The following is a 27,340-nucleotide window of genomic DNA, read 5'->3' as shown; positions in this document are numbered from 1 at the left end:
TTTCACATGGTCTTATTGGTTTATATTAAATATTAATATTTTCTACGTTCACTAATAACTGGATGGATTCCCTTTAATAATAACCAATGAAAAGAATGTGTCTTTTCTTTTAGTAAAAAGTGGTCAGAGAGATCTAGAAATGACAAAGGAGAGAAGTATCTAGGGAAGGATATGCATTCCTCTGTCCAGGAACAACTACATTTTACGAAAACCAAGGTGTTCCAAATAAAATAATGTGGTCAGTTATCCGAGTTTGGTTGACCACCCGTGATTGGTTTATTCCTCCCCACTTTTTCTCCCTCCCATCATCCCCTCCCATCCTCTGCCCTTTTCCTTTTTGTCTTCCCCCTCTCCACTCCCTCCTTCCTTCAAGACATTCATTAAACATAAATTGATTGCCAACTAATTTCTATGTTTCTTAAGAGTATGCAAACTTACATTTCTTATTTTCACAGCAATTTAGATGAACAGCAGGAACTTGTTGAAAGGGGTAAGTATGCACATTTTTTTACTGGTGATTATCCCCCTCCCATTTGAATCTACTCATTTGAAATAAGAATTCAATATTTAAAAAAATCTAACCTGGACTTCCTCTGTGGATACAATGATGAAATTTAAGTTATGTATTTATTCAACCAGCAAGGATCTATGCATTTCCCAGAGTAAGCCAAATATTGTGCCAGCACTGAAAATACGTCAGTGACAGGCCACAGACTCTGCTTTTAAAGGTTTAGAATCTAACAGAGGAAGAGAGACATGTGGACAAATATGACAGATTTGATAGATATCATCGTCGTGGACTGTGTGTGGTGCTATAGAAAGATGGAAGATGGAAAGCTGATTGTGGAGAAGGAAGGAATTGTGGGGAAACATTGAGGAAGGAGCAGATGGAAAGCCACACAAATGAGGAGTGCAAGTGTATTCATGTCCCTGCCAGGGTGGGGCACTGGCTGTTCCCACTAAAGGCACATTGATGGACATGACAAAAGATGGCAATTTGACTTAGGAAATGAAAACATATTCCATTTTTTCTCTCTTCTTAAAAACGTTTACAGTACTTCTTTCATTTCTCTTTAAAAATGTGATTTTTGATCCATTTAAAGGGCAGGAGATAAAGAAGTTGAAAACATGTTTATAATATAGGAAATGGTTTGTTTTTTTCATCCTCAAGACAGGAAACATTTCAGAACTCCTCTATCTGGTTTTAACTTGTCTCGGAAGGGTTTCCCTCTGCCAGGGCAGGTCCCAAATCCATAAGCAGAAGCTTTTGGGCAGGTTCCTTGGAGCTCCCCAATAGGCTTTATTTTCCATTGCAGAGTCTTGCCGACACCGTATTTTATATTCCGCTTGTTTGTTAATCTTCCTCCCTTGTCTAGAATGTGGGCTCTGGGACGGCAGGGAGGCTTTCCTTTCCCATTTAGTGCTTTATCCCCAGTACCTGGGTGGGCATGTGGGTTCCATACGTGTCAATGAATAAATTAAAGTGGGAGATAAAGTGTCCCGAGGGTTAGTTTTTATAGGTGGGCTGAGGGATGGATGAAGATCACAAGAGTGACAGGCACCTAAGACAGGAGGGGCACCATTGCCAGGGGTCAAGGAGCATTTATCTCAAAGTTGACACTGATCGCTCCTTGGAGTGATTAGAACTTACCCAAACTCCATAAAACCCCGAAGGTGGCCCTAGGTCAGAATTAATGAATGCCAGAAATCTCCAAACACCCAAAGAAGCAACCATACATGGACAGTTTGATAGTTATGATTGGATAGAAAATTTCCACGGACAAAAAAATAAATGTACAACCCTAATGGGCACCTTCTTTCTTCATCTAAAAAATAGGGGAAATTAACATGAATACTGAAAAACTACTGTCAGATATACCTGGGATAGTAGGAGTTGTTTCAGTATTCATATACACTTACAGCTATTTACATTAATATGTATTTTGTTCTTTAGTAAGTTATTTCACAAGCCTAGCATATAGTGAGTTTCACTCTGGTGGCATAAAATATTAACACAATCTGTTCACAGTCAACTATAGAGATTATCACATTAAGATGAGTCCTGGGTATAGAGTATTCATCATATTCTCTTATTTATATGTTTACAGTATTTCACAAGTTAAAATAGATACAATAAAAAGAAAAAATTACAATATAGATGAGTATTGTTATTACCATAAAATGCTTTTAATCCAACAAAAAATGCATATATCCTCACAGTGGTGATATTTGGTCTGGAATCTGTTTGTAGATAGAAAATGAGGAAGGACATTCTATGTAGAGAGAACAGTGTGTGCAGAAACATGAGGACAAGAAAGTGTGTGATGCACTTGGAGAACACTCACGCCTAAGATGTAAAGCAAGTGTAGGAAACAGTGTGGTTGAGATGGGTCAGGTGAGATGATAAAAAGGGATCATATATCACATTAGACATTGAAACTTTAGCCTATAGGCTATGGAGCACAAACAATAGTGTGAGTTTTTTTCAACAAGCAGAGCTGCAGGCTCGTATTTGTATTACAGAAGATTAATTTGTGGCAGTTTAAAAGATAAGTCAGGGTGGGGACAGGCTGGAGTCAGGGAGAGGAGTCTGGAAGATGTCCTTACGTGGATGAAGAAGAGTCCTGAGCATGATCACAGGCAGAAAGGATGGAAAGTACACGGTGACCTGTTGGATACAGGAACAGAGGGAGAAATCGTGGATCACCTGGAAATTTCCGTCTTGAATGACTTTGTGAATGGTGGTCCTGTTTGCCAAGATTTGAGATGCTAGAATAAAGGGAAAATTACTTTGAACATCTTGACTTTGAGGTCCCTATGGAATAACTGGGTGGAAAATCTGAGAATAAGAGGGAAAGATTAATACAAAGGCCAGAAGGGGGCTGGAGCCCAAGATTTAGACGTCATAAGTTTACAGGTGAATCTTTATGTGTGAGTGAGATTTTCCAGGTGGAATGTGTATGTAAAGGAAAAACACTAAGGACTGAATCCAAGGTATATATTTAATGAAATTTGCATGAACAAGGGAAAGAGAGACATTAACACTAGTCGTGAATCTTTACTACATTTAAAGATGATGAGAAGCAACTGATGAATGTGGAGCCCATCCATGCAGATGTTTTGTTGGAAACTTACAAGAGAAAGATCGCTGATGAAGGGAGGCTCTTCCTGGCTGAATTCCAGGTGTGTGCTCTTCTCGATACGTGATGAGAAAGTTTACTCTGTTATCAACGTAATTCACCTTAAATGTATTGTATAACCATTTGCCTTGATAGTTTATCCCACATAATAGTGCAGCGGAGTCAAAGCAGCTATTTATTAGCAGATATTTGCAGACCAGAAGATCATCGTCATAAAACTAGTCAACATTTCAAGATAATGCTGCTTCATTGTATGAATACTAGTTATGAAGCTGTATCTCGAAACGCATTTGGCTGATTTTGTCCTTTTGCTCTAGGTAATCATCCAAGTGTGTTTTTCAGTGAATTTTAAAGTGGCAGAGCAATAACTGCTAAATTTGCTCTCCTTCATGGGATTTATTTTCCAAGTAGCCTATCATTCATTTTTCTTAAAGAGTGTTTTTTGCATAATTCCTCATAATGTTCCTTTATTACCATATGCAACTTGTTCATCAGTGTAAAGGAAATACGTTCCAGGAGGTGTCATTTGTTCAAAAGGATAAGTGGCAAGGGGAAATGGTTTTTCTTGAACGTGACCCAAAGGATCTTTGTGTCTTTCAGAGCATTCCGAGGGTATTTGGCAAGTTTTCTATCAAGGATGCTCGAAAACCCTTTAACCAGAATAAAAACCGCTACGTTGACATCCTTCCTTGTAAGTGCTCATCGAGAACTGGATTTCCATACATTTGGGCTACTTGATTATTCATGATTTCACTTATTTAATATTTCTTTTCTTTGAACAGATGATTATAACCGTGTTGAACTCTCTGACATAAACGGAGACGCAGGGTCCAACTATATCAATGCCAGCTATATTGATGTGAGTAAAAAATGCATAACAGCCAGATGGTTTTAGATCTTCATCATTTTGTCTCTGACTATTTTCATTCTTCTGGTATCTATGCATTCCGTTCAGCTCCTTCTTTGCTATGGCAAATTTTTATTTGTTTAAATTTTTTTTTTTAAAAAAATTTTATTGGAGTATAGTTGATTTACACTGTTGTGTTAGTTTCAGGTGTACAGCAAAGTGAATCAGTTATACACATACATATATCCTCTCATGGAAAATTTTTAGAAATATTATTTGAAATTATCTGAAGGAAGCTCATAAATGCCATTGATATAAACAACAAAATCACTAATATTTGCAAGAATAGTTATTTATTATTTGTTATTGGTGGTAGGTAATATAGGATTTTTCTTTCCAAACAGAATGATAACTAAGAATTAAAATACTCTTGTACCTGTTATACGCTGGATATTATCTAAATTATCTATGTGTGTATTTCTCATAAGAGCCCCGTCTTTGCCCCTCACCATAGAGGATAGGACTGGGAGGCTCTGATTAATTTGGTACTTTTGCCCTTTTCTTATTTATTTATTTTTGTTTTTAGTAAATTTATTTATTTATTATTTTTGGCTGTGTTGGGTCTTCGTTGCTGCACGCGGGCTTTCTCTAGTTGCGGCGAGCGGGGGCTACTCTTCGTTGCGCTGTGCAGGATTCTCACTGCAGTGGCTTCTCTTGTTGTGGAGCACAGGCTCTAGGCACGTGGGCTTCAGTAGTTGTGGCTCACGGGCTCAGTAGTTGTGGCTCACAGGTTCTAGAGCACAGGCTTAGTAGTTGTGGCTCACGGGCTTATTTGCTCCGTGGCATGTGGGATCTTCCCGGACCAGGGCTCGAACCCGTGTCCCATGCACTGGCAGGCGGATTCTTAACCACTGTGCCACCAGGGAAGTCCCTGCCCTTTTTCAATTAGTAACAGTATGAGGATATAGTGCATGGTTAATTTATCTAAAATGTTTAAAAATGTAATTTATTAAACAACTGTTCAGTAAGTAATGCATCACATGAATTTAAAAAAAAAGGCAGTATAAAAACACAGAGAGACTTAAAAACAATTCCTCCCACCCAATCCACCATTTACCCAGTGCCTCCACCTACCTTAAAAGGTAACCTCTATGTTGTTTCCTATTTATCCAGCGGGAGTTTTTTAATACACAAACAAGAAAACACCAACATTTGTTACCCCCTCCTTTATCCAAAAATGTTAATGTAATATTCACGCTGTTCTGTACAATGCTTCATTTACTTAAAACATATATCTTGGATACATAAAATATCACTGTAAAAAGCAGGGACTGGCAAGCTTTCTCTGTAAGGGACCAGATAACAAATATTTGGGGTTTTGCCGGACATACCATCTCTGCCACAGCTACTCAGCTCTGAAGCCCAGTGACTACACTTCTATAAACAATACATAATGTGGCTGTTCCGAAAAACAAACTGCATTTACAAAATCAGGCCATGCTGATTTGACCCACAGGCTGTAGGTTGCTGGCTCTGAACACCGAACATTTCTACATCTTTCTTTAATATTTTTAGAGTAATTCTTGGCATAGCTGCATTATGAGGTATTTAATCAGTTCCTATAGTAACAAGCGTTAAATATGGTTTCTAATCTACTATTACAAACAATGGTTTAATGAATAATCTTGACTCATATTACTTCTCAATGAGTTTTAGCGTATCTGTAGGATAAATTCCTCAAAGAAGAACTGCCGGCTCAAAGGGAATATGCATTTGTAATTTGAAAAGACATTTCCAAATAGTCCTCCACTGGGGTTGTACCCAGATATGTTCCACCAGCAAAGTAGGAGTGTTTATTTCCACACAGGCTGCCAAAACAGTGACTATCAAAAATTGTTTCTGACAATCAAACTGTTGACAAACTGTCTCATACTATCATCCACGCTGGTTTATAAGGTAATTTCAAATTTTTCTCAAAGAAAAAACAATTGAAATTGAGGTTTGGTTTGTTTGTTCTGATCCACATGATTATATAAGCTTTCACCAACTTTCAGTGAAGAAAGTAAAATGTTCAAATTCTATCTATCTATTCATTTATTTATTTAGACAGTGTATTAATTCCCCAGAGTGGACATAACAAAACATCACAAACTGAGTGACTTAAAACAACAAAGATGTGTTATCTCACAGTTCTGGAGGCTGGAGGTCTGAAATTAAGGTGTGAGCAGAGACATGCTTCCTCTGAAGGGTCTGGGGAAAAACCCTTCCTTGCCTCTTCCAGCTTATAGTGGTTCCTGGCCATCCTTGGTGTTTCTTGACTGGTAGCTGTATCACCCTGTTCTGTGCCTCTGTCAACACATGGCCTTCTTCCCTGTGTGTCTGTGTCACTGTGTGTCCTTTCTCTTATAAAAGACACCAGTCGCTGGATTTAGAGCCCATCTTCACCCAGTATGACCCCATCTTCCACAAAGACCCTATTTCCAAATAAGGTGACATTCTGAGATTCTGAGTGGACATGAGTTTTTTGGGGAACATTATTCAGTCCACTACACACAATTTATGTAAAATTATAGGATAATGAAAAAAAACTTTTTACTTGAATCGTTCATGAAACAAGCATCTGCAACTTCTGTGTCCTTTTGTGAGATAGCTGATGATTTTCCAGAGCAAAATTCTTGACATTAATGATTATGATGACTGTATAATAATAATAATACAATTTATCATACATTTGCTATTTATCAGTCATGAATTTAAGTGCTTTACATATATTGATTCAATGAACTCTCACAACAACTCTGAGGTGTTCCCAATTTTGCTAGTAGAAGCAAAGCTAGGATGTTTTTTCTCAAGCATTTTGTCTGGAGACAGCCCTCTAACCTGTACAATGTCCTACTTCCCATCAACTTTGTTTGATGCATAAGAGTTTTTGTAGGGAGATTGGGATTGACATATATACACTAGTATGTATAAAATAGATAACTAATAAGAACCTGCTGTATTAAAAAAAAAAAAACACATCCTCTCACCATACACAAAAATAAACTCAAATTGGCTTAAAGACTTAAACATAAGACATGACATCAAAAACTCCTTAAAGGGAGCATAGGCAAAATATTCTCTGACATAAATCATACCAATGTTTTCTTAGGTCAGTCTCCCAAGGCAGTAGAAATAAAAACAAATAAACAAAAAAACAACAAAAAAAGAGTTTTTATATTTTTGTTTCATGTTGTCCCTGTAAATTCTATCTCAAGCAACACATACCTCTTGGCCTGACATGTGCTCTTGGTATCCACAATGCAATTTCTTGTTCTTATGATATTCAAAAGGCTTGTTTATAGTGGCAACTAACACTTTCAAATGTGAGGTCATAGTCCAAAAATAATTACTAAGACTGTGTCATAATTTTGGCCTCTATTTTAACTTATTCTGTAGGTGACCACTGCAGGCCTTCACAATTAACGTTGAACAACTTTATTTGTGTATAGTGTCTTTTCCAAACAATAACTTGTTCTTCAAAGTAAAGTCATTGAGAGCAGATTTTATAAGGATTTAGACAGTCTCTAGGGAAAAAAACCTTATATTTTCTGTTCAAATAAATATGGTAATTATAGTATCGAGTTATACTTTTCTCCAGCAGACCTGGGAGCTCATGGAAAAAATATGTCTCCAGATTTTAGATAGGTACTTGACAGACTGTAGCCACTCAATGAATACTTGTTGAATAAATGAATGTATGAATAATACTATATCATGAGATAGAAGTTTCAAGAAGTTACTAAAATTAATCATGGATTATTGTGGCCCACGTGACTGAATTTCATCTAAGGGCAAAGGTTATCTCTCTGAAGGGCTTTTCTGATCACTGAGGTAAGTCTGAGGAGTAGGAGATAATTTGAAAGAAACTAGCACAGTGTCTCACCTGTCTCTATTCCTTCTTTGCCTTGGTAACCAGAGTGGAGAAAGCAGACATTGTAGGTAATAAAATGAAAGTTATTGTATCTCTTATCTAGAGTGGCAGAAAAGGATTCTAGGGAATCAGCGGTATATCCCAGCACTCGTTAAGAGGTAGAAGTATGGGGCTAACCTCAGGATGATTTATTGAAAGAAATTGAGTAAAACTCCCCAAAGTATCTCTATGGCTGGTAAGGAGGTTTGAATTCTGGCAGATGGTGCTATAAAGGTTGGCAGGATCTAAAATATAGGAGTGCCTGTATTATGCTTATAAATTGCTGCACCTTCCCACATGAAGATAAAGTCTATCTAGCTTTAAAAATTGTTTAGGGTATATAGCAAAGACCCATGAAGGTCATGAACATTGTTTGTAAATGTTGACTAACATATTTGACACAGTTAACTGCCACTGAGTTAATAAAACCCCCCTTTTAATTTGAAACTGCCCAGGGAAATACACAACCAAGAAATGGCAGATCTAAGGCAACTTCCCTATCTCACACTTTTGCATGTAAATATATGACTGAGCGCTCAGTAAATGATATACCTCTGTGTGTGTTTTGAACAGGGTTTCAAAGAACCCAGGAAATACATTGCTGCACAAGGTAATTTCTCTGAGAGTCCAACATTCTTTTTGAAAAATTGTTTTATTGCACATTTAAGGAGATATTTCTTACCAGTTTTTATTTGTTTACCCCCTAGGTCCCAGGGATGAAACTGTTGATGATTTCTGGAGGATGATCTGGGAACAGAAAGCCACGGTTATTGTCATGGTCACTCGATGTGAAGAAGGGAACAAGGTAAGGACCCAGAAGGTTCATAGGGTGAAGGTCCAGGACTCACAGGGTGGAGGCTGGATGTTAGGAAAAGACAGTGTTGAACTGCATTTTGAAAAGTCACGTGTGTATGTGCTCGATGACAAAACAGATCATTCTCTGTCTGAATCAGTATAACACTTGATTTAAAATTTCATACTTGTAGAAAAATTAAATATGCACATATATAAATATTTGTATATAAGTATAACATTTAAATGTTTCTGCTTCATTGCTGGACTCCTACGTGATTCCTAGTTTGTTGCAGTATTATTTTAAGTTCAGTACACTTCTGTGGGCTGATTTCACAAGTACTTGTTAATACTTGAAACACACAGACCTTAGGCAGATAGATGAAAATTCATGTAACGTGACTTTAGGAAGCGTGAAAGCCTCCCCATCCCCCAGCCTGAAATTAACCACACGCAACCACATCATTTCTGCTGACCACCAAGCACGTCCCCATTTAATATGCAGCTAAGCCTGGGAAGATCATCCTTCTTCTGCTGGGTCGTATGAAGGAAATACTTCAGGGCTCTTAATGGGAAATGGAATACTTTCCAAGCATCACAGTTTACAGGAGACTATAAAAATGTCTTGAGACTTTCAAAGAATACATTTTTGTTTCTTTTGTTTTACAAAGAATGCTTAATAAACAAATCCATTTACATGAAAAACTGGAATCATTAATGATTTTTTAAAATATAGAACAAGTGTGCGTTATACTGGCCATTGATGGAAGAGGGCAGCCGGGTTTTTGGAGATGTGATTGTAGAGATCAATGAGCACAAAAGATGCCCGGATTACATCATTCAGAAGTTGACCATTGCAAATGTGAGTTTGCTTTACGACATAATTTTAATTTTCATACTGTTTGTCTAAAAATATAATTATGGAATATTAAATGTGAGACATTGAAATATATCTAGAAAATTATTTTTTAATGAACTGCAGGAGGAAGAGTTGGGTTAGAACAATAATACAAGCCAACAGGGTCAAGTTAAGTCACTAGTGAAAATAGTGTTTGTCCACATCACATCAAAAGTGTTTATAATGCTGTGACCCTTGAAGTATAAAGAGCTCATCAATTGTGTTAAATGAATGACTGCATTATTGAATTAATGATAAAATGGTCCCTCATCTCAATGGGTTTATTACCATTATGGAAAATATATACAAATGGCACAGAGACTACTGTAAGAAGTCTAAAGTTCTAACTCTGTAGGTGAGATAAAATGTTTAGTTCCGAAAAGAAAATTGTCAGTGTGGCCTTAAATAATAGTTAAAATGGTGGTCTTCTCACATATTATATGATTCTGCTCATATGAAAAGTCTACAATAGTCAAATTTATAGAGACAGAAAGTTGGTTAGTGATTGCTTGGGACTGAGGTGGGTGGAGCAGGAATAGAGGTGACTGCTAATCTGTATGGGTTTCTTTTGGGGAGGTAATGAAAATGCCCTATAATTAGACAGTGGTGATGATTTACAACTCTGTGAATATAATGAAAACATTTACACTTTAAAGAAATGTGAAAATATCTTAATAAAGATGTCAAAAAATGGAAGTCTTTATAGATAAGGTTGAAATTTTCTCTGAGTTCCATTTATGGGAGGTTTTCTCAGTAATCTAAATTGTATTTCCATATGATCCAGATACATTTTGTGAAAGAAAAAAATATCAGTTGCCTATTTCTCCCAAGACCTCCTAAGGCCCTGTGGCATCACTAACAACTATGCCCTTGGAAGGCTGTGGAACAATCCCACCAGTGGTTCATGGCCAAAGACATGATGCACTAAAGCCAAGAATGTAGAAGCCAATACCATTCTGGTTATGTTGATTAGTCTGCCATTACTATTCTTCATTAAGTCAGTTATTTCCTATCTGAAAATTAAAACCAACCAAGTTTGTTTGTTTGTTTGTTTCTTCTATTATCTAAATGTAGGTAGTTCTTCTTCATACTTGGTCAGAGAATTATGAATTATGTATCTTCTAGTGCTTACCTTGAAACTGGGAGAAACATGAGCTGTAATCGGGAGCTGACTCTCCTGAGTTCTCTCTCTACAGTCGAGCTGACACTGCTAATATGAGAAATATAGCATTAATCAAATAATTAATCAGCTTTCTTCATATGACAATAATCCTGTTTGTCTTCCTACCAAGCAGAAGTATTTCAAACAGCTGTGAGAATGGCTTTTACTTTGTATCTTTTCACACCCACCCACCAATCCCCTTGTTTTGTGTTTTATTGTTTTTATTTTGTTTGTTTGTTTTTGGCTTGGCAGCATGAAAGTTCCTAGTGGTTTCAGCTACACTTAACCATATGTTACTTACCTTCCTAGTAAGTAATTGCTTACTGGTTGGTGCATGCCAGTCCTGTGTGATGTCTCAATTCCTAGTTATTCATTGGAAAGGAAAATGTAATCATGAATGAAAAACAACTTGCACGAGGAGTTTTTTGTACTTTTCCTCCCTTCCACTTACTTATGTCCCATAGTTTGCTCTGAGAAAAAAATCATCTAAAAAAAAATATTATCCCCTGGCTAGAGAAAAGAAAAAGCAACTGGGAGAGCAGTGACCCACATTCAGTTCACCAGCTGGCCAGACCATGGAGTCCCCGAAGACCCTCACCTGCTCCTCAAGCTGCGCAGGAGAGTGAACGCTTTCAGCAACTTCTTCAGTGGCCCTGTCGTGGTGCACTGCAGGTAAATAAACACCTCCACCAAAAGCACAAGGGCTGTTCAAATTTTCACTCCTTGGGGTGTTAGGGCCACCCTCCCCTTTGGCAATTGCTACTTTGAGAAACAATCTATGAGGAGAAACTGACATTGTTTTCCCTGCTTCACCCTTGCTGGCTTTTCCATTCATTTTCCTGCCGTGATCGATCATACCTTCAACCTTTTCATTTGTTTTGTCAGTGCTGGTGTTGGACGCACAGGCACCTATATTGGAATTGATGCCATGTTAGAAGGCCTGGAGGCAGAGAGCAAGGTGGATGTCTATGGCTATGTCGTCAAGCTAAGGCGACAGAGGTGCCTGATGGTTCAGGTGGAGGTATGTTCCAGGCCACAGTCACTATCCTCACTTATGCCTTTTGGCTTAAATCTTTTTGTGGTGGGAGTAGAGATCTTAAAGGAAATCCAAATTCTTCTCAACCTCGAACAGTGGGTGAAAATTGTTTTCTTTTAATATCTGGAAAAATAAAGCACCAATTGCAGTTAGAAGCATTTTGCATTAGTGGCTGAGAGTACTGTGGAAGGAGGATGACTATAAAATGTATTTAAAAAAAATAATGAGGGGCTTCCCTGGTGGCGCAGTGGTTGAGAGTCCGCCTGCCGATGTAGGGGACATGGGTTCATGTCCTGGTCCAGGAGGATCCCACATGCCGCGGAGCGGCTGGGCCCGTGAGCCATGGCCACTGAGCCTGCGCATCAGGAGCCTGTGCTCCGCAATGGGAGAGGCCACAACAGTGAGAGGCCCGCGTATCGCAAAAAAATAAAAAATAAAAAATAATGAAATAGCACTTACACATATCAGATTGGGAAAAATTTTTAAATGCCAAAACCCAGTTTGGCAGCATCTCATAAAATTAAAACTGGGGAGACAAGAAGAGGACGGTACAGTGGTTAAGTGGGAACTAGATGTAGTAATTTCAAATCGTGCTTGTTGTTCTTAATACTGTGCACCATTTTACCAGTGTTTAATGTCCCTGTGCCTCAGTTAAGTCATATGTAAAATGGAGATAATGATAGTATTTACCTTACAGGGTTAACACACAAAGGGTAACCCAAGTAAGCACTTAGGCAAGCCCCTGGAAGATGCATGTAGTCAGTAATTGTAAGCAATGGTTATTATCAAAATTGTCTGCATTTGACCCAGCAATTCTACATGTATGTATATAACCGAGAGAAGCATTTGCAAATGTGTGCTACTAGAAACATGTTCAAGAACGTTCATTGTGTTCAGCATTGTTAGAATAACAAAAACATAGAAAACCTTAAATATATATCAATATGGGAATGAGCAAACAGAATGTGGACATATGGACCCTTTGTAAACACATGCTCTGCTGCGATTGACAGGAATAATCTAGGTCTGTAGCTCTCTGGGTAGGTAGATGCTCAGATGAAAACAATGAGTGAATATAGTCACCAGATGAAATGTATACAATTCAATTTATGTCATTGTTAAGAAAGGACACAAAAATGTACAATGTTATAAATACATAGATATTAGTGTAGAAGTATAAAAACAGATTGTACACGAGAAAAAAAAAAGAAATTATTTCCTGTGGAAAAACACAATAGAGTGGAAGGATGCTACGGCCAAACTCAGGGGACTAGAGGTGGTGTTAAAGAGTCTTGAATTTTATCAGAAACTTGTCATTTATTTAAAAATGGTGGATTCAAATATGATAAAAGGTTAGGAGTTGTTAAATATGGGTTTGGCTTATTGTACTTTATAGAATAATTTTCTCTGTTAAAAGCTTCTTGGAAACTCTTTTAAAAAATATGTTCTATGGAATATCAACCTGCTTTTTTCTTTCTCAGATATAGTGTGAAACTTATTATAGTTTTATATATTAGTAATTTAACTTACTGACTCAATACTAGTCACAGAAGGAAGTAACAGATAATGTTTTTTAACTGTTAGGAATGAGATATAAGTTATGCCCTACCTTGTAGATGCCTCATCTATTTACCAAGCTATTTTGTTTTTTCTGGAAAAAAAAAATCTGGGATGGAATTTGCTTATATTCCATAGAACCATGAGAGCTAACTTCCAGATTATTTAAATGTTACAGATATCAGTTTTCTTCTCCATACATTGTCTCCATATGAGCAAAATTATGGGAATGTAGAATTTATTTAAATGTGATTGATAGGACTTTAAGTTATCAATTAATTATCTATATTCTTCCCTGAAATTATAGGCACAGTACATCTTGATCCATCAGGCCTTGGTGGAATACAATCAGTTTGGGGAAACAGAAGTGAGCTTGTCTGAGTTACATCCATATCTGTCTAACATGAAGAAAAGAGATCCACCCAGTGAGCCTTCCCCACTGGAGGCTGAATTCCAGGTAACAATAGTGAGAACAAGAGCACCATTACAGATAACTTGAACCTCTGTCTCTTTTCCAGTGCTGGCCTATGTACTTGACATAGTTCTTGTATTTGGGCTTTGCCATGAAATGGAGCACAGATGAGAGAACAAAGACACGCAGAGTTTAAGAGAAATGCCTGAAAGCACACAGCTATTCCGTAGGAAACTTGTTTAAACCAAGAAATCTGATTCTACAGCCAACATTTTAACCATTTTTCATTAAGCTGGTATAAAATAAAGTGTCAGAATAATAGCATATGGCCACAAAATTGGCCCGCCAAAGGCAATGTAGCATCTCACCTTTAAAAACTACATCTGGTTTTGGTTTGTAAAGGAAATAGTTAGAGGAGTTTATGACTACTTAGGAACATGAACTGGCTGGAGCTGGTAGACAGAAACTAAAGGATAAATATGTGTGTCCTAACCTATTTATCAGGCAGTTACTCTGAACACTAACCTAGGATGTAGCTCACTGTGATTTCAGAGAGTTGGCAGAGCTATCTCCAAATTGCTCAGTTGTCAAAAAAATGTTTTGTAACTTCTCTCTTTCACCTATGATTTTCAGTTTATTGAATCTTTCCGTAAACTACCAAACTGGTCAATTCAGAGAGTTTCACAGCAAGACCAGGAATGTGCTTTTAATCAGATGCAGAATCGTTGAATGTTTTGGATCAGAGTGGGGCTGGGGTGGGAGTGGGGCTTGAGATAATCACCGTGGTGGAACAGCTAGTAGGCTACCGGCATGGTCTTTGATAGAGGGGTGTTTTCTTATTCTTGCCCTTTTAGCTGATAAATTGACCACCTTTGATACATTAACCCCACTATACTGCATATAGATAGACACTGTTTAAAACACTTATACATTTAATGTAAACATTCATATGTAAAGTCACTTAAAAAAAAGGGTAAATTCTTTGGCTGAACAAATATGATTGAGTCTGTGCTCTGTACTGAGTACAATTCTAGGCACAAGAATCAAAGTGATTTGTATGTGGACATGGGGAGTAGGTGTGATCCAGACAGGTGGTGATCACAGCTCTCATAGAAACAGTGAAATTATTCCATCTAAGCAGAAAGGGAGACAGAAAATGAGGGTAGAGATGGAGGTTGGTTGGTAGATTAGTGACGGGAAGTTGAGGCAGTTCTTGTCTAATTGCCTTATTTTTCTCAAGAGAATACGAAGTAAGATCATTGGTTGGGCGTTTAGGGGGACAGAAGTGAGTAGGGCAAAGAAGGGCTTATGCTTGAGAAAGAGAAAAGCATATGAAATAGTTCTATCAAAGTAGGAAAGCAATCTCCCAGGCAAAGGTGGTAGGGGTGCCAGAATTATCGGATCATTTGAAATTTATGGTCATGAAATTAAAAAGAGCCAGTCGGTTTTTTGTTTTGTTTTGTTTTTGTTTCCTACAGTAACATTGGGGTTAGAGCTGTGTATAGTTGGGTTAAACCCATCTAGAATTTTTTAAAGTGAATAATTGAAAGTTGGGAGGCAAAGGCACTAAGGGTGTTTGCAAATGAATGATACAGTGTGGATAATAAAGAGCATATTGGCCACAGAAAGACATGAGGGAAAAAAAGAAAGGAGTAAAAACAATATGATAAAGGTTTTGATAGGATTGCAGATTGCTGGATTGGAGGTACTAAAATAAATGACTGGGAAGAATAGAGGTAATTTTCCGTAGGAAGGATGGTTGAAGTCATAACTTTTAAAGTGATGCAATCTTTGGAATGAAACCTACCTACAAAAGTGGAGTGGGGAATGTGGATGGCTGAAGAAAGGAGAAATATTATAGGAGGTGAAGAGGTTAAGAAATGAAGAGGCTGGAGTGTGATTTGAAACAAGGTTCCATATTTAGTTTGAAAAAAGGCACCATAGTTTTCGAAACATTTATATATAATACATATTCACACATACCTATATATACACAAACATATATGTGTATAATGTGTGTGTATAATCTTCCTGAACTTTGTATGATGAGTTCTCTCAGTTTAGGTTATTCATCCACTTGACAAATATTTATTTAAGTTATTTATTGGGAAGAAAAGGCTGCAGGCAGGGAGATCTTCCGGTAGAGATTGACCTGTAAACAGATATCTAAAGGGCGAGTAGAGGTTAGCAGAGTGAGAAAAAGGGACAAGGATAGTCCAGGTAGAAAACACACCTGAGAATCTTCTAAGAGTTAAAGGACAGCTTAGCCCCTTCCAAGACTGGGGGAAGTAGGTTTGGCTGCAGTGCAGGGGGTCCCAGCAAGAGGTGAGGCTACAGAGACAGTCAAGGGCATCTCCTGACAGGCTTTCTGTGCTGTACAGATGCTGAATCCTTCCTAACAAAGATGGGAAGCTGCCAAAAACCTGAGGGGGGACCTGCTCTGTTTTGTGTTTTAGAAGGATTAGAGCAAGTGAGATTGAAGATAAAGAAGCCAGTGAAAAAACTGCTGATGTTTTCAAGTAAGAAGTGAAAGCAGATTGGACTAAGTAGGAAGAGAGAAAAGCGGAAGGATTTGAGAGCTCCACCCGGAGAAATGATAGGTCTTGCCGACTGATTGATTAGCTATCGCGAGGGAGAGGGGAAAGAGTCTGGAGGGTTTAAAGAAATGAGGTATTGATTATTTGCGTGAGCCTAGTCTTCGGCAAATGCTTCATCTGGAGAATTTACTTTGGATCATTTAAAATAATTTACCATTGCTTTTGCAATATGGAGAATAATCAACATCTATGTGATGCTTTCAACTTATACAGGAATAAACCATACTATTTTGCTATCCAGCACCTCTTAACCAGGAAACATATTCTGTTATATAACTGTATATGTTCAAATTCGCCATGTCAAAGTACTAATACCTGAGCCATTATAAAGAAAAATTCAGAGGCAAACTTAAAAATTGTGCCCTTAGGGAACGTATGCAAATTTCACAAAACCTGGTGAAATTCTTTTCTTAGGGAGCATCTTACGCTACAATAATAAACTAAGCCAATACATAAATTTTTAAAGGAGTTTCCGTTCTGTTTTTTTTTTTTTTTTTCCCTCAGAGACTTCCTTCATATAGGAGCTGGAGGACGCAGCACATTGGGAATCAAGAAGAAAATAAGAGTAAAAACAGGAATTCTAACGTCATTCCATGTATGCAGCTTATTTTATTTTTTGTATCAGATAAAGTGAAGCTCTCTTTTGAATTTGTTTAATGTGAGACACACACACAAACCTTTTGGAAGCACGTTTTCAACATTTGCTTGACAGTAGAGAATAGTTATAGGCTATTTGAATTTTAGTTGTAGCAAATACATTGAGCCCCAAACATTTACAATGGACTTTGGAGGACAGACAATATTTCATGTTTTCTTTGTACCAATTAGTTCAGAAATGGGTTTTCAGAAAGATGTAACCTCTGAAGCTGGGGGAAACGCCAAGTCCTCTTTACCAGTTTTCTCTCATCTTCAGTTTATTGCAGTTATTTACTCCAGGGTAATAGCCAAATAGCAAAATTACATCCTTTTGTTCCCTTTATGTTTTCTGTTTATCCCTTCCTTACACCAAGGAGGTTAAAAGTAGACGGGAAATATACTATAAATCATCAAATTTAACAGACCAAAATAAGCATCATTGTCAAGACTTGAATTTTGCTACTTAAGTATATTGATAGGACCACACCTGGCACAACTATAATTGTATTCAGTTGCCTACACTAAAACTAGCACGGAGAAAATATAACCCAAGGTACTAAGCTGGACAACCAAATAAATCGGATCAATGCATGGCTGACCTAGTTAATTACTGAAGAGGTCCTTATGAATATAGTTTAAAATATGGAATTGATGGTGCTGTAACTAATCAGATCATTTGATCAGGTTATTATAAATGAAATTGAGAAACAGTGAGAAATTATGGACTAAATACTTTTCTTGTTGAAAAAATTATCTGAGATACCCATTGAATTAAGATTGTTAATTGAATGTTAATATGATATAATTGAGAAATCAGGTTTTTACTTAAGCTATGTATTTTATTAACATATATGTATTTTTAAAACTTTTATCCATCAGCATGATGATATTCCATGGAAAACTAAAGTACATATATCAACGATTGCATAATCGTATGGAACATTATGACATAGAGTTATGGTCTATATTTTTTCCTGGAACTTTCTTGGGATCTTCTTTCTATTAGACTTTTAAAAAATAATGTGTTAATCGATAAAAATGGAGCAGGATCTCATTCCTTGTAGATCAATACATGTACATCATGTAATCTGTCACTTCTAAGTGACTTTCTTATTTCCACATGATGATCAAGCAGAGATTAGGGGCCTTTAAAGGAAGACTGACTGCTACTTTGTTTTGCGTAGATGACTTTAACAGAGTGACACTTAAACATGAACTGGAGATGAGCAAGGAGAGTGAGCATGACTCAGATGAGTCCTCTGACGATGACAGTGACTCGGAAGAGATGAGCAAATACATCAATGCCTCCTTTGTAATGGTAGGTCCTTATGCTTCCAAAACCCAAGGTCCGACTCTAAAAAATATATGTATGTTATTATGGCCATGCATTAAGTGATTCTATAAAAGAATGATGAGCTTGACCATAACTATGTATTGATTGACATGAGAGTTTCCACTTTTAATGCTATATCTTAACTTATTGCAACACTCAGATGTTAAAACCTAATGAGTCGATACAGAACAAAACAATGCTATTAGTTACAGTTTATGACAAACATGACTATTATATAATTTGAAAAATAATGACATTTCAGCAAAAGCAAGTATTTGAAAATGTTTATACTTACTCATATACCCAAATTGTAAGCAAACCTAAATTTGCATATTTTTATGGCTTTTCATTCCGATTTTCTGAATATTTAAATGAGTCTGTGTCACATACCTTTTTTTTGGATACACTGAGAATTCAAACAAGGAACTTTTAGTAATTCAGTAAATATTTTTTGCATATACACTAAGTTGAATTTATTTCTTTTCCCAGTTTTCTTAAAATATTGATATGTATTCATAGAATATTAATTATAAGATACAGAATATATAAACATAAATTAGAGACATGATGGAGATAACTTGAAATGCTTATGCTTTTTTTTCTTTTTACCATCACATTAAGCTTTCCAGTAGAAAAAATGGTATTTTGGGAAGGAAAAATTGTTAGTTTCCTAAAATAATATCTTCTAAACTTGATTTCACACTATTAGTCAGGTATTATCATTAACTAAGTAAATATCTTATATATATATATCACATTGTTTTTTGGACCTAAGAATCTTTTTTTTTTCACTTTTTAAAAATTAAAGTATAGTTGCTTTACCATGTCATGTTAATTTCTGCTGTACAGCAAAGTGATTCAGATATATATATAATCTTTTTTATATGCTTTTCCACTATGGTTTATCACAGGATTGGACCTAAGCATCTTAATATTAGGTAACAGCATTGATATCAAATTAAGTGACTGTACTTTCAAATGGTTATTTTAAACATGCACTGTTCGCTCTCCAGCACTAGTAACTAAGTCTCACCTTTAATTTTTTTAAAGAGTTATTGGAAACCTGAAGTGATGATTGCAGCTCAGGGACCACTGAAAGAGACCATTGGTGACTTTTGGCAAATGATATTCCAAAGAAAAGTCAAGGTGATTGTTATGCTGACAGAGCTAAAGAATGGAGACCAGGTTTGTACTTTTAAGAAGCTTTTAAGTCTTTCTGTCCTAAAATCTGATTCTTCATTCTTGGATTACTTACTTGATTGCTATACCTGAGTCCTTTTGATCCCTCTGTCACACAATTCCATTTGTTCATTCTCCCCGTTTTCCATCCGAGCGCTGGCCTCCAAAGTTTTGCATTCGGGTTCTGACCCTCTCTCCTGTTTGCCCCTCACCAGCCCTGCCTACTGCTCACAGATGATATAAGGCACAGCAATCCCAGTGCCACCCTCTGCTAAAAACAACAAACGGTCACCTTTTCCTTTTTTTTTATCAGGATAGAAACCAAACTCCTCAGTCTGATATTTATGACCCTCAATAATCGAGCCCTATGTATCTTTCCATTTTCCTCATATGTTTATGTTTTCCATACTTTCCACCTTGGGCAAGTAGATTTACCGACTGAATCTTAACACATCATTTGTGTTCTCATCATTGACTTGATTTTCTGACATTCCATGTACCTAAATGTGCCTTCTCTTCCCATTTTGATCCCATTTTTCTAGAACGATAAAACTCTGGAAAATGTTTCTAAATCCTGTCTTCTTTATATCCATGTAATATTTATTGTCATACAATTCTATAGTTGGAGGTGAACCTGAGATCTAATTTGATCTTCTGCCTAATGTCTGTTACATGTATTTGAGCCTTTCCGAATACCTCAAGTTATCAAAATTTACCTGGCAGTACATCTTAGTTTTAGCACCTAACACATTATCTGACATATGTTAAAGCTTATTTAATAAATATTTTCATAAGTACGCATTATACTATATGCCTTCTTTTTCTCTCTCTCTTTTCCCTATGTACCCTTGTACATAGAAAATTGTTTTTTTTTAATCTTTCTGTTTTTTCTTTTTTAAAAAAGAAATCTATGTTCAGATTTTCAGTGTGGAATTCTAGCAATCTTTTCCTTCATCTAAATTGGGAAAATCAGGAAATGGAACGGGAGCGTGGGCAGGAATACCTATCATGGTCAGCAACTGTGGGGCTGTAGTTGGTGGGAAACCATTTGAGGAAGGAGGAAATACCTTTGTGATCTACCTGTTCTTCAATCTGACCATTTCCTTGGATATTCAATCAACTGATATAGACAAGATAGAGACAAAGCTCCTAGAGGTGTAACCTCCTTCTCCAAGGACCCCTGGAGGAACAGAGAGACTTAAGTTATTTCAGGGGTCATGAACAACGTCAGGTCAATCCATCCATTTTGAAAAGGTGATGGTGAGGGCATGGAAGGAAGGGAAAAACAAATCTGAGATCTACATCAGGGACGGCAGAGCCGTTCCTGTGGTGTCCTGGCCACCTCGGCTATCCCTAGGTTCCCTTGATTTGCACAAGGCAACACCATGTATTTGTTGAATGGATGTCCAACATACTTCAAATAGATTTTAGATCTTTATGATTAAGATTCAATTTTAGAGCACAAGTTGTAATTTCAAATTTAATAGAACAGAGGGAAGAAAAGAGAAAGAGGACAGGGATAGAGCAAAGACAGAGAGAGGTACTCTGAGTGCATTTAAAAACAAACAGAACCCTTGGGCAGATGATGTTGAATCATGTTCTTTCTTCTCTAGGAAGCCTGTTCTCAGTACTGGGAGGAAGGAAAGCAAACATATGGAGACATAGAAGTTCATATGAAGGACACCAATAAATCTTCAGCCTATACCATCCGTGCATTTGAACTGAGACATTCCAAGGTATACAAACAATTTCAGGAGTATGTATCTTTGGGGTAATTGATCCGGTTGAAAAACTAATATAAACCATTCTATGAACACAAAGCAACTCTCTCTATAATGTTCTCAGAATAAAAATTTTAAATGATTTAAATGAAAGTAACTGTGAGGAAAACATGACTATCAACTTAACAGATGGGCTGAGCTTCACTCGAGTTTATGTTCCCTTCCCTTCTGGTTTTAGAGGAAAGATCCACGAACCGTGTTCCAGTACCAATTCCATAACTGGAATGGGGAAGAGCTGCCCGTGGAGCCCAAAGACTTAATCTTAATGATTCAGAATCTCAAACAGAAACTTCCCAAGAATTCCACTGAAGGGAATAAGTTTCACAGGAACGTGCCTCTCCTCATTCACTGCAGGTGGGTGGGATTTGATGGGATGTGCTCTAAAAATCAGCATCCTTCTTGACCTCTTGGTTTGCACCTTCTGTTAAATTCTATTTCTCCTAACAGATAAAAATGCATGACTGCAGTGGAAGCCTCTTAGGGAGTGGGGCACTCTCTCCCATGTGCTCCCACAGCATAACTATTATAGAAATACAGCAGAAATAATTATATTTTAGTGCAATGTTGTTAGGCTGTGAACCTGAAATGTCACATGTCCTGAATGAATGGAAGGATGCAAGGACAGACGGATGGATGGATGTTGCATTTTATTTCTGCCTAAGTGCATTGAGCCACGCTATTAGGCGTCAGTAAAATCCAGAAGACTGAATGCTTTGCCTCCAATAAACATATCTTAAGCTATTTATTAAACTGAAATCTCAATGTTTAGCAGCTTCGATTTGAAACCCATCACCTGACTCTCTAAATGGACCCCAAAGGCAAAGATTTTAATAATATCCATAATAATACTTGATTTGATTAACTTCTGTTATGCAGACCCTTACTTTCATCTGTGATAGATATCCACCTTAAATAAGAGATATTGAAAGAAGGGTGTGTGATATAAAATATTTGCATAAAAAATGGTAAAGTAAATTAGAAATGAAAAATAGTAAAGTAAAATGAGAAATGTAAATCTAGCAAAGGGCTTTTAGAATTTTTGAGAACCTTCATTATTATTATTAGAATTGTATATGCTATAATCAGGACCTTAGACAGATATTACTTTTTGGCATTTATTTGAGTTTTCAAAGGTAAAACTTACATGGAAAGAAAAATAAGACGGGAAGTTTAGGCTTTAAAACTGTATGTGTTTCTTAGGGAATGGCTGAATACCTACTATATGTTCCTTGTTATGTACAATAAATAAAGTTCTGCTATTAACATATTCTTTAACTTGAATTTTTATTATAATCTAACATACCTCTCACAGTTTTGTAAGTAATCTGGTTGCCCTCTTTTTAATAAATAACTTCACTAGGTATCATTTTTCTATTGGTGCAGAAGTGTTAACATTTGTAAAAAGCACTGGAGAGGCAGAAGAGAGGAGAAAAAGCATATGGTTTAGTAATTTACAAAATATCAGGTCCAGTATTTCTGGTTTCATCAGTTTCTAGCCCTGACTTTATTTTCCCTAAATCTCAGTATCCTCCTCTGTCTGGCGGATATTATGATATTTGTCTTAACAACTTCAGATGTAAATTAAAGTGCATTATAATTGGTAAAGTACTAATAGAAGAAAGTATATTTTTAAAGCTTATGACAAATATTTTTTTAAACTAAATGACTATTATATTCCCAAATTGAAAAAGTTTGCATAAAACATGTACTTAGCAGAAAAGCTTTGCTCTTAAGATATTGGAATAAAATAATTACAGTAAACATGAAGTGGAAGCATGTATTCTTGTCTCTCTCTTTCAATTTTTATTCCAATGTCACTTTCTCCATATAATGTAGAATTTTTTTAAAATCTATTTCTTTCTATTTTAGAGATGGATCTCAGCAAACAGGAATATTTTGTGCTTTGTTAAATCTCTTGGAAAGTGCAGAAACAGAAGAAGTGATAGATGTTTTTCAAGCAGTAAAATCTCTACGCAAAGCTAGGCCGGGAATGGTTCCCACATTTGTAAGTATACCTCATCATTGCTTTTTTTTTTTTTTTTTTTTTTTTTTGCTGTACGCGGGCCTCTCACTGTTGTGGCCTCTCCCGTTGTGGAGCACAGGCTCCGGACGCACAGTCTCAGCGGCCATGGCTCACGGGCCCAGCCGCTCCGCGGCATGCGGGATCTTCCCGGACCGGGGCGCGAACCCGTGTCGCCTGCATCGGCAGGCGGACTCTCAACCACTGCGCCACCAGGGAAGCCCTGTCATCATTGCTTTTAACATGTTTTGCATTTTTATTGTGACGATTTCTTCTCTCTCCTTCCCTTCCCTCCCCTCCCCCTCTTCTGATCCTCTCCTTTCCATTACTTCTTTTCTATTTACTTTTCTAGTCTTCTCTTTTAAATTCCATTTTACATGATCATTCACATTGAATTATTATTAGTATAAATAAGAGACCTAATTGGAGTTTGCCAACACTTTGTGGTGGTGGTTCTTGAAGAACATGTTTTTAAAAGCTCATGGATTCCCTCAGTTTCCCCACCTTTAATCCTGTATCCATTTGGGTTGCTGTGTAGCAAACCACCCCAAAATTTAGAAACTGAAAAAAAAATAACGTTTATTATAATTCAATAATATGTTTGATCAGCTGAAGATTTCTGCTGATCACATTAGGCTTAGCCAACCTGGACCAGGCTCACGGATATGTGTGTTGTCGCTGATGTGTCCACTGCGACTTGACTTTGTCCAAAAGGACCTTTACTGCCACTAGGCTGGGAGTTGGCTGGCATTTAGCTGTGGCGATAAGGATGAGTGGATCCCCTGTCTCTCCTCATCCAGAAGCCTAGCCTGACACATTCCCATAAAGGCAGCAGGGTTCATAGGGGCAGAGTGAGACCCCTTGGATCCCAGGCTTGGGACTGGAACATGCCTTCCTCTGCATTTTATTATCTGAACAAGTCACAAGGCCAGCTCAGGTGTAGGGCATGGGGTCATAGACCCAACCTTTGTCCAAAGGGCCTGCAAAGTCACCTTGCAAAGAGGTGTGGATACAGAGAGGATAATGAGTGAGCATTGTCATAATCGATCTAAGCTGTGTCCTCTGTAAGTGGTAGTGACCACAGATGATGGTCTGGGAATTAGTAACAAAGTAAACTTAACTAGTCACTCAAATATAGGCAGCTTTTACTTATGTATGACCTTGAGCTTACATGTATTGATGTTAAAAGTATATTGAGTGCCTGCTACGTGTTTTGCCATTAAGAGACTCATTGTTTAGTGTGAGGAAAAGGCAGACATTTATTAAACAATGTAGTAAGTGAAATGACAGAGAAATTATTAGAGAATATGAATGAGGGCACTGAATTTAACCCAAGGGGATCACATTGGCTTCCTGAAGCAGGTGACCCCTGATCTGATGCTAAATGATATGTAGGCATGAACCAAGAGGGTGGCCACCAAAAATGGCTTCCTTTGCAAAAGCTTAGGAATGAGACACCCCACACGGCCTGCAAGGGGGCCGAACACCAGTCTGGTGTGGCTACAAGGCAAATTCTGAAGATTGCCCTGCCGTCAGTCCTTTAGAACTGTAAGGAGGGTGAACCATTTAAAATGTTCTTTTTTATGAAAACACATGAGAATTGTTTTCTGATACCCAGGTCTTCCCCAAGTAAATGATTAAGTCCCGCTAATTTTCATCTGATGTAAAAATAATGACATAAACCTCTTTTATGTAATTCCTTCCTTCTTCCCTTTATTAGGAGCAATATCAATTCCTGTATGACGTCATTGCTAGCATCTACCCTGCCCAGAATGGGCAGGTGAAGAAAAACAACCAACAAGAAGATAAAATTGAATTTGATAATGAAGTGGACAAAGCGAAGCAGGATGCTAACTGTGTGAGTCCACCTGGTGCCCTGGATAAGACTCCTGAAGGAAATAAAGAGGATGAAAGTTCTAAACCCACAAGTGGCCCTGAGGGGCCAGAACATTCTGCCAATGGTCCAGCGAGTCCAGTTTTAACTCAAAGTGCATAGGAAAAGGCAAACATGGGGCAACCCAAAACCTCACATTAAATGTTATTTCTATTTTTCTAGAACTAGAAAGGCAAAATAGATATACAATGGATTAATGAAGGGCATGGACAAATATTTGTGGGAAGTTTCTATTTTACAACTGTAGAAAAATATTTAAGACAGTTTAGTTGAAGCATTTTGTACAGTCTTATACTTATTTTAAATTTTATCCATCATTCAGCAAAAAACAACTTCTTTGTAGTCTGTGTGTGTGTGTGTGCGTGTGCGTGTGTGTGAGAGGCAGACAGACAGAAACAAAGAGGCAGAGAAAGAGAGAGAGAGAGAGAGAGAGGATGATTTCAAGTAAATCTAAATGCTCTTGAGAAACTTTGCTTTTTTGGTTTTTTATTTTTTTTTTAAGAAACAACATTTTATACGGAAAATATTAACTTTGCTCAAAGGTTGTATTTTTTTAAATCATAAATTGTGTGTGAGCTCTGTGTAAGAATAACATGTACATTTCTAGAATGACCTCAAGATGGCCTCCTTGTTCTACTGAAATATATCTTATAATTTACTATGTTACCTCTAGAAATAGACATAAAATAGTAGGTGTGTATAGTTACTATAAGAAAGTTAACTAAATTAACATTTGGAAATCTTATATTCTATATGCTAGCATTTAGTACAATATCTCAAGCTTATTTAATCTAATTTAAAATTTCAGGAAAACCTATCTTGTTATCTTCATATGGTGTTTACGATTTTGCAACATGGATTGTTCTCTGTATAATATGTGAAATTCATTGCTTGATACTTTTGACCCAAAATTATATGTTTGTTACAATTGAACTTAAATAAACATCTTTAAACAAACGCAATCTGCATTCAATCCTTAGGACAAAAATGGAGTCATGCAAATGTAGTTGTTCTAAATATTTACATACAAAGCCTAACATAGCTATTTTTATGGAATAAGACATTGATATGAGATATATAATATTGCATATGAATATTTTTCATGGTAAAATTTGTCCTTGCCTTTCACCGAAGTGCATTTACTTTGAATTTCTCAAATGTTTATACTGCTTTTATCAGGAATTGATAACAAAAACAATGAAGTTCAATCATTATCTTTTCTTGTACATAAGTGTTCACATGTTCATATATGAATTATGTAAGCAGGTATTGAAATATAGACTTATGCAATTAACATTTGTAGAATAACTCTATAGGTTTTATTTTTTAAAGATATATAGTCTAATAATTGCTGGGATCAAGAAAAAATTCAAGAAAAGGTAATAAACAAAACTTTTATTGAATTTGCATCAGTTTATTACATTAGTCACACACTGCCTCTAAGTTGGCTTGGTTCTCTATATCTTCACTCTCCTGATTGAGTTTAAATATCTCAACAATACATCATCAATTGTTTTCCATTTAACTCACATTCGTCTTGTGTTCATCCTTCTAATTCTTATATTATACACACAAAATTAGCAATAAGTCTTTACATTATTATATAGTACCTTGCCATTAACATATTAAAAGAAGTGAATTTTAGAATGAAGCAATAGTTTCTAACTTACATTGTTTACTTATATCTCTTTACTTACTAATGAAAAAAAGGGGGATTAGGAATCATGAGCTACGAGCTCCAGAAAGAAAGAAAACTTGCTTTCATTTCTCTCATTACTCATTCAAACAATGTGCATCAGTTTCTCCAACGGAAACTTGATCAATCGCCATTTACTAGACAATGTAGTTAAAATTTAGAGTTCTCAAATTCAGTAGACTAGCATCATATATGTCTATTTTTTCTGTGAACTGCTTCAAAATGCAAACAGCAAAAGTTCTAAAGTTTAAAAAAATTTTTATTTAAATATAATGGATTTACAATGTTGTGTTAGTTTCAGGTGTGTACAGCAAATATATATATATATATATATATATATATATATATATATATCTTTTTCAGATTCTTTTCCCTTATAGGTTATTACAAGATATTGAGTATAGTTCC

At 36.6% G+C, this 27,340-nt stretch overlaps 1 protein-coding gene across 5 annotated transcripts in view; it reads left to right on the top strand.

Moving 5' to 3' along the window:
* The window catches only part of PTPRC (protein tyrosine phosphatase receptor type C), a 123,652-nt gene extending 97,013 nt beyond the window's left edge, over positions 1-26,639 (top strand). For all 5 annotated transcript variants that reach the window (XM_033848726.2, XM_033848691.2, XM_033848752.2 and 2 more), the window contains 17 exons: positions 456-490; positions 3,074-3,183; positions 3,741-3,831; positions 3,923-3,999; positions 8,513-8,549; positions 8,647-8,744; positions 9,468-9,593; positions 11,306-11,463; positions 11,677-11,812; positions 13,692-13,841; positions 16,898-16,988; positions 18,214-18,347; positions 19,413-19,547; positions 21,155-21,277; positions 21,501-21,676; positions 23,192-23,327; positions 25,063-26,639. In XM_033848726.2, the coding sequence (XP_033704617.1) occupies positions 456-490; positions 3,074-3,183; positions 3,741-3,831; positions 3,923-3,999; positions 8,513-8,549; positions 8,647-8,744; positions 9,468-9,593; positions 11,306-11,463; positions 11,677-11,812; positions 13,692-13,841; positions 16,898-16,988; positions 18,214-18,347; positions 19,413-19,547; positions 21,155-21,277; positions 21,501-21,676; positions 23,192-23,327; positions 25,063-25,338 (2,089 nt within the window). In that variant the 3' untranslated portion in view covers positions 25,339-26,639. The remainder of the gene's footprint in view (positions 1-455; positions 491-3,073; positions 3,184-3,740; positions 3,832-3,922; positions 4,000-8,512; positions 8,550-8,646; positions 8,745-9,467; positions 9,594-11,305; positions 11,464-11,676; positions 11,813-13,691; positions 13,842-16,897; positions 16,989-18,213; positions 18,348-19,412; positions 19,548-21,154; positions 21,278-21,500; positions 21,677-23,191; positions 23,328-25,062) is intronic.
* The last annotated feature ends 701 nt before the right edge of the window (positions 26,640-27,340 follow it).

This window comes from Tursiops truncatus, chromosome 1, assembly GCF_011762595.2.
Source record: "Tursiops truncatus isolate mTurTru1 chromosome 1, mTurTru1.mat.Y, whole genome shotgun sequence".
Classification (NCBI taxonomy): Eukaryota; Metazoa; Chordata; class Mammalia; order Artiodactyla; family Delphinidae; genus Tursiops; species Tursiops truncatus.
Note: the sequence above shows the minus strand (reverse complement) of the source record. Positions and strands in the feature narration are given on the sequence as shown.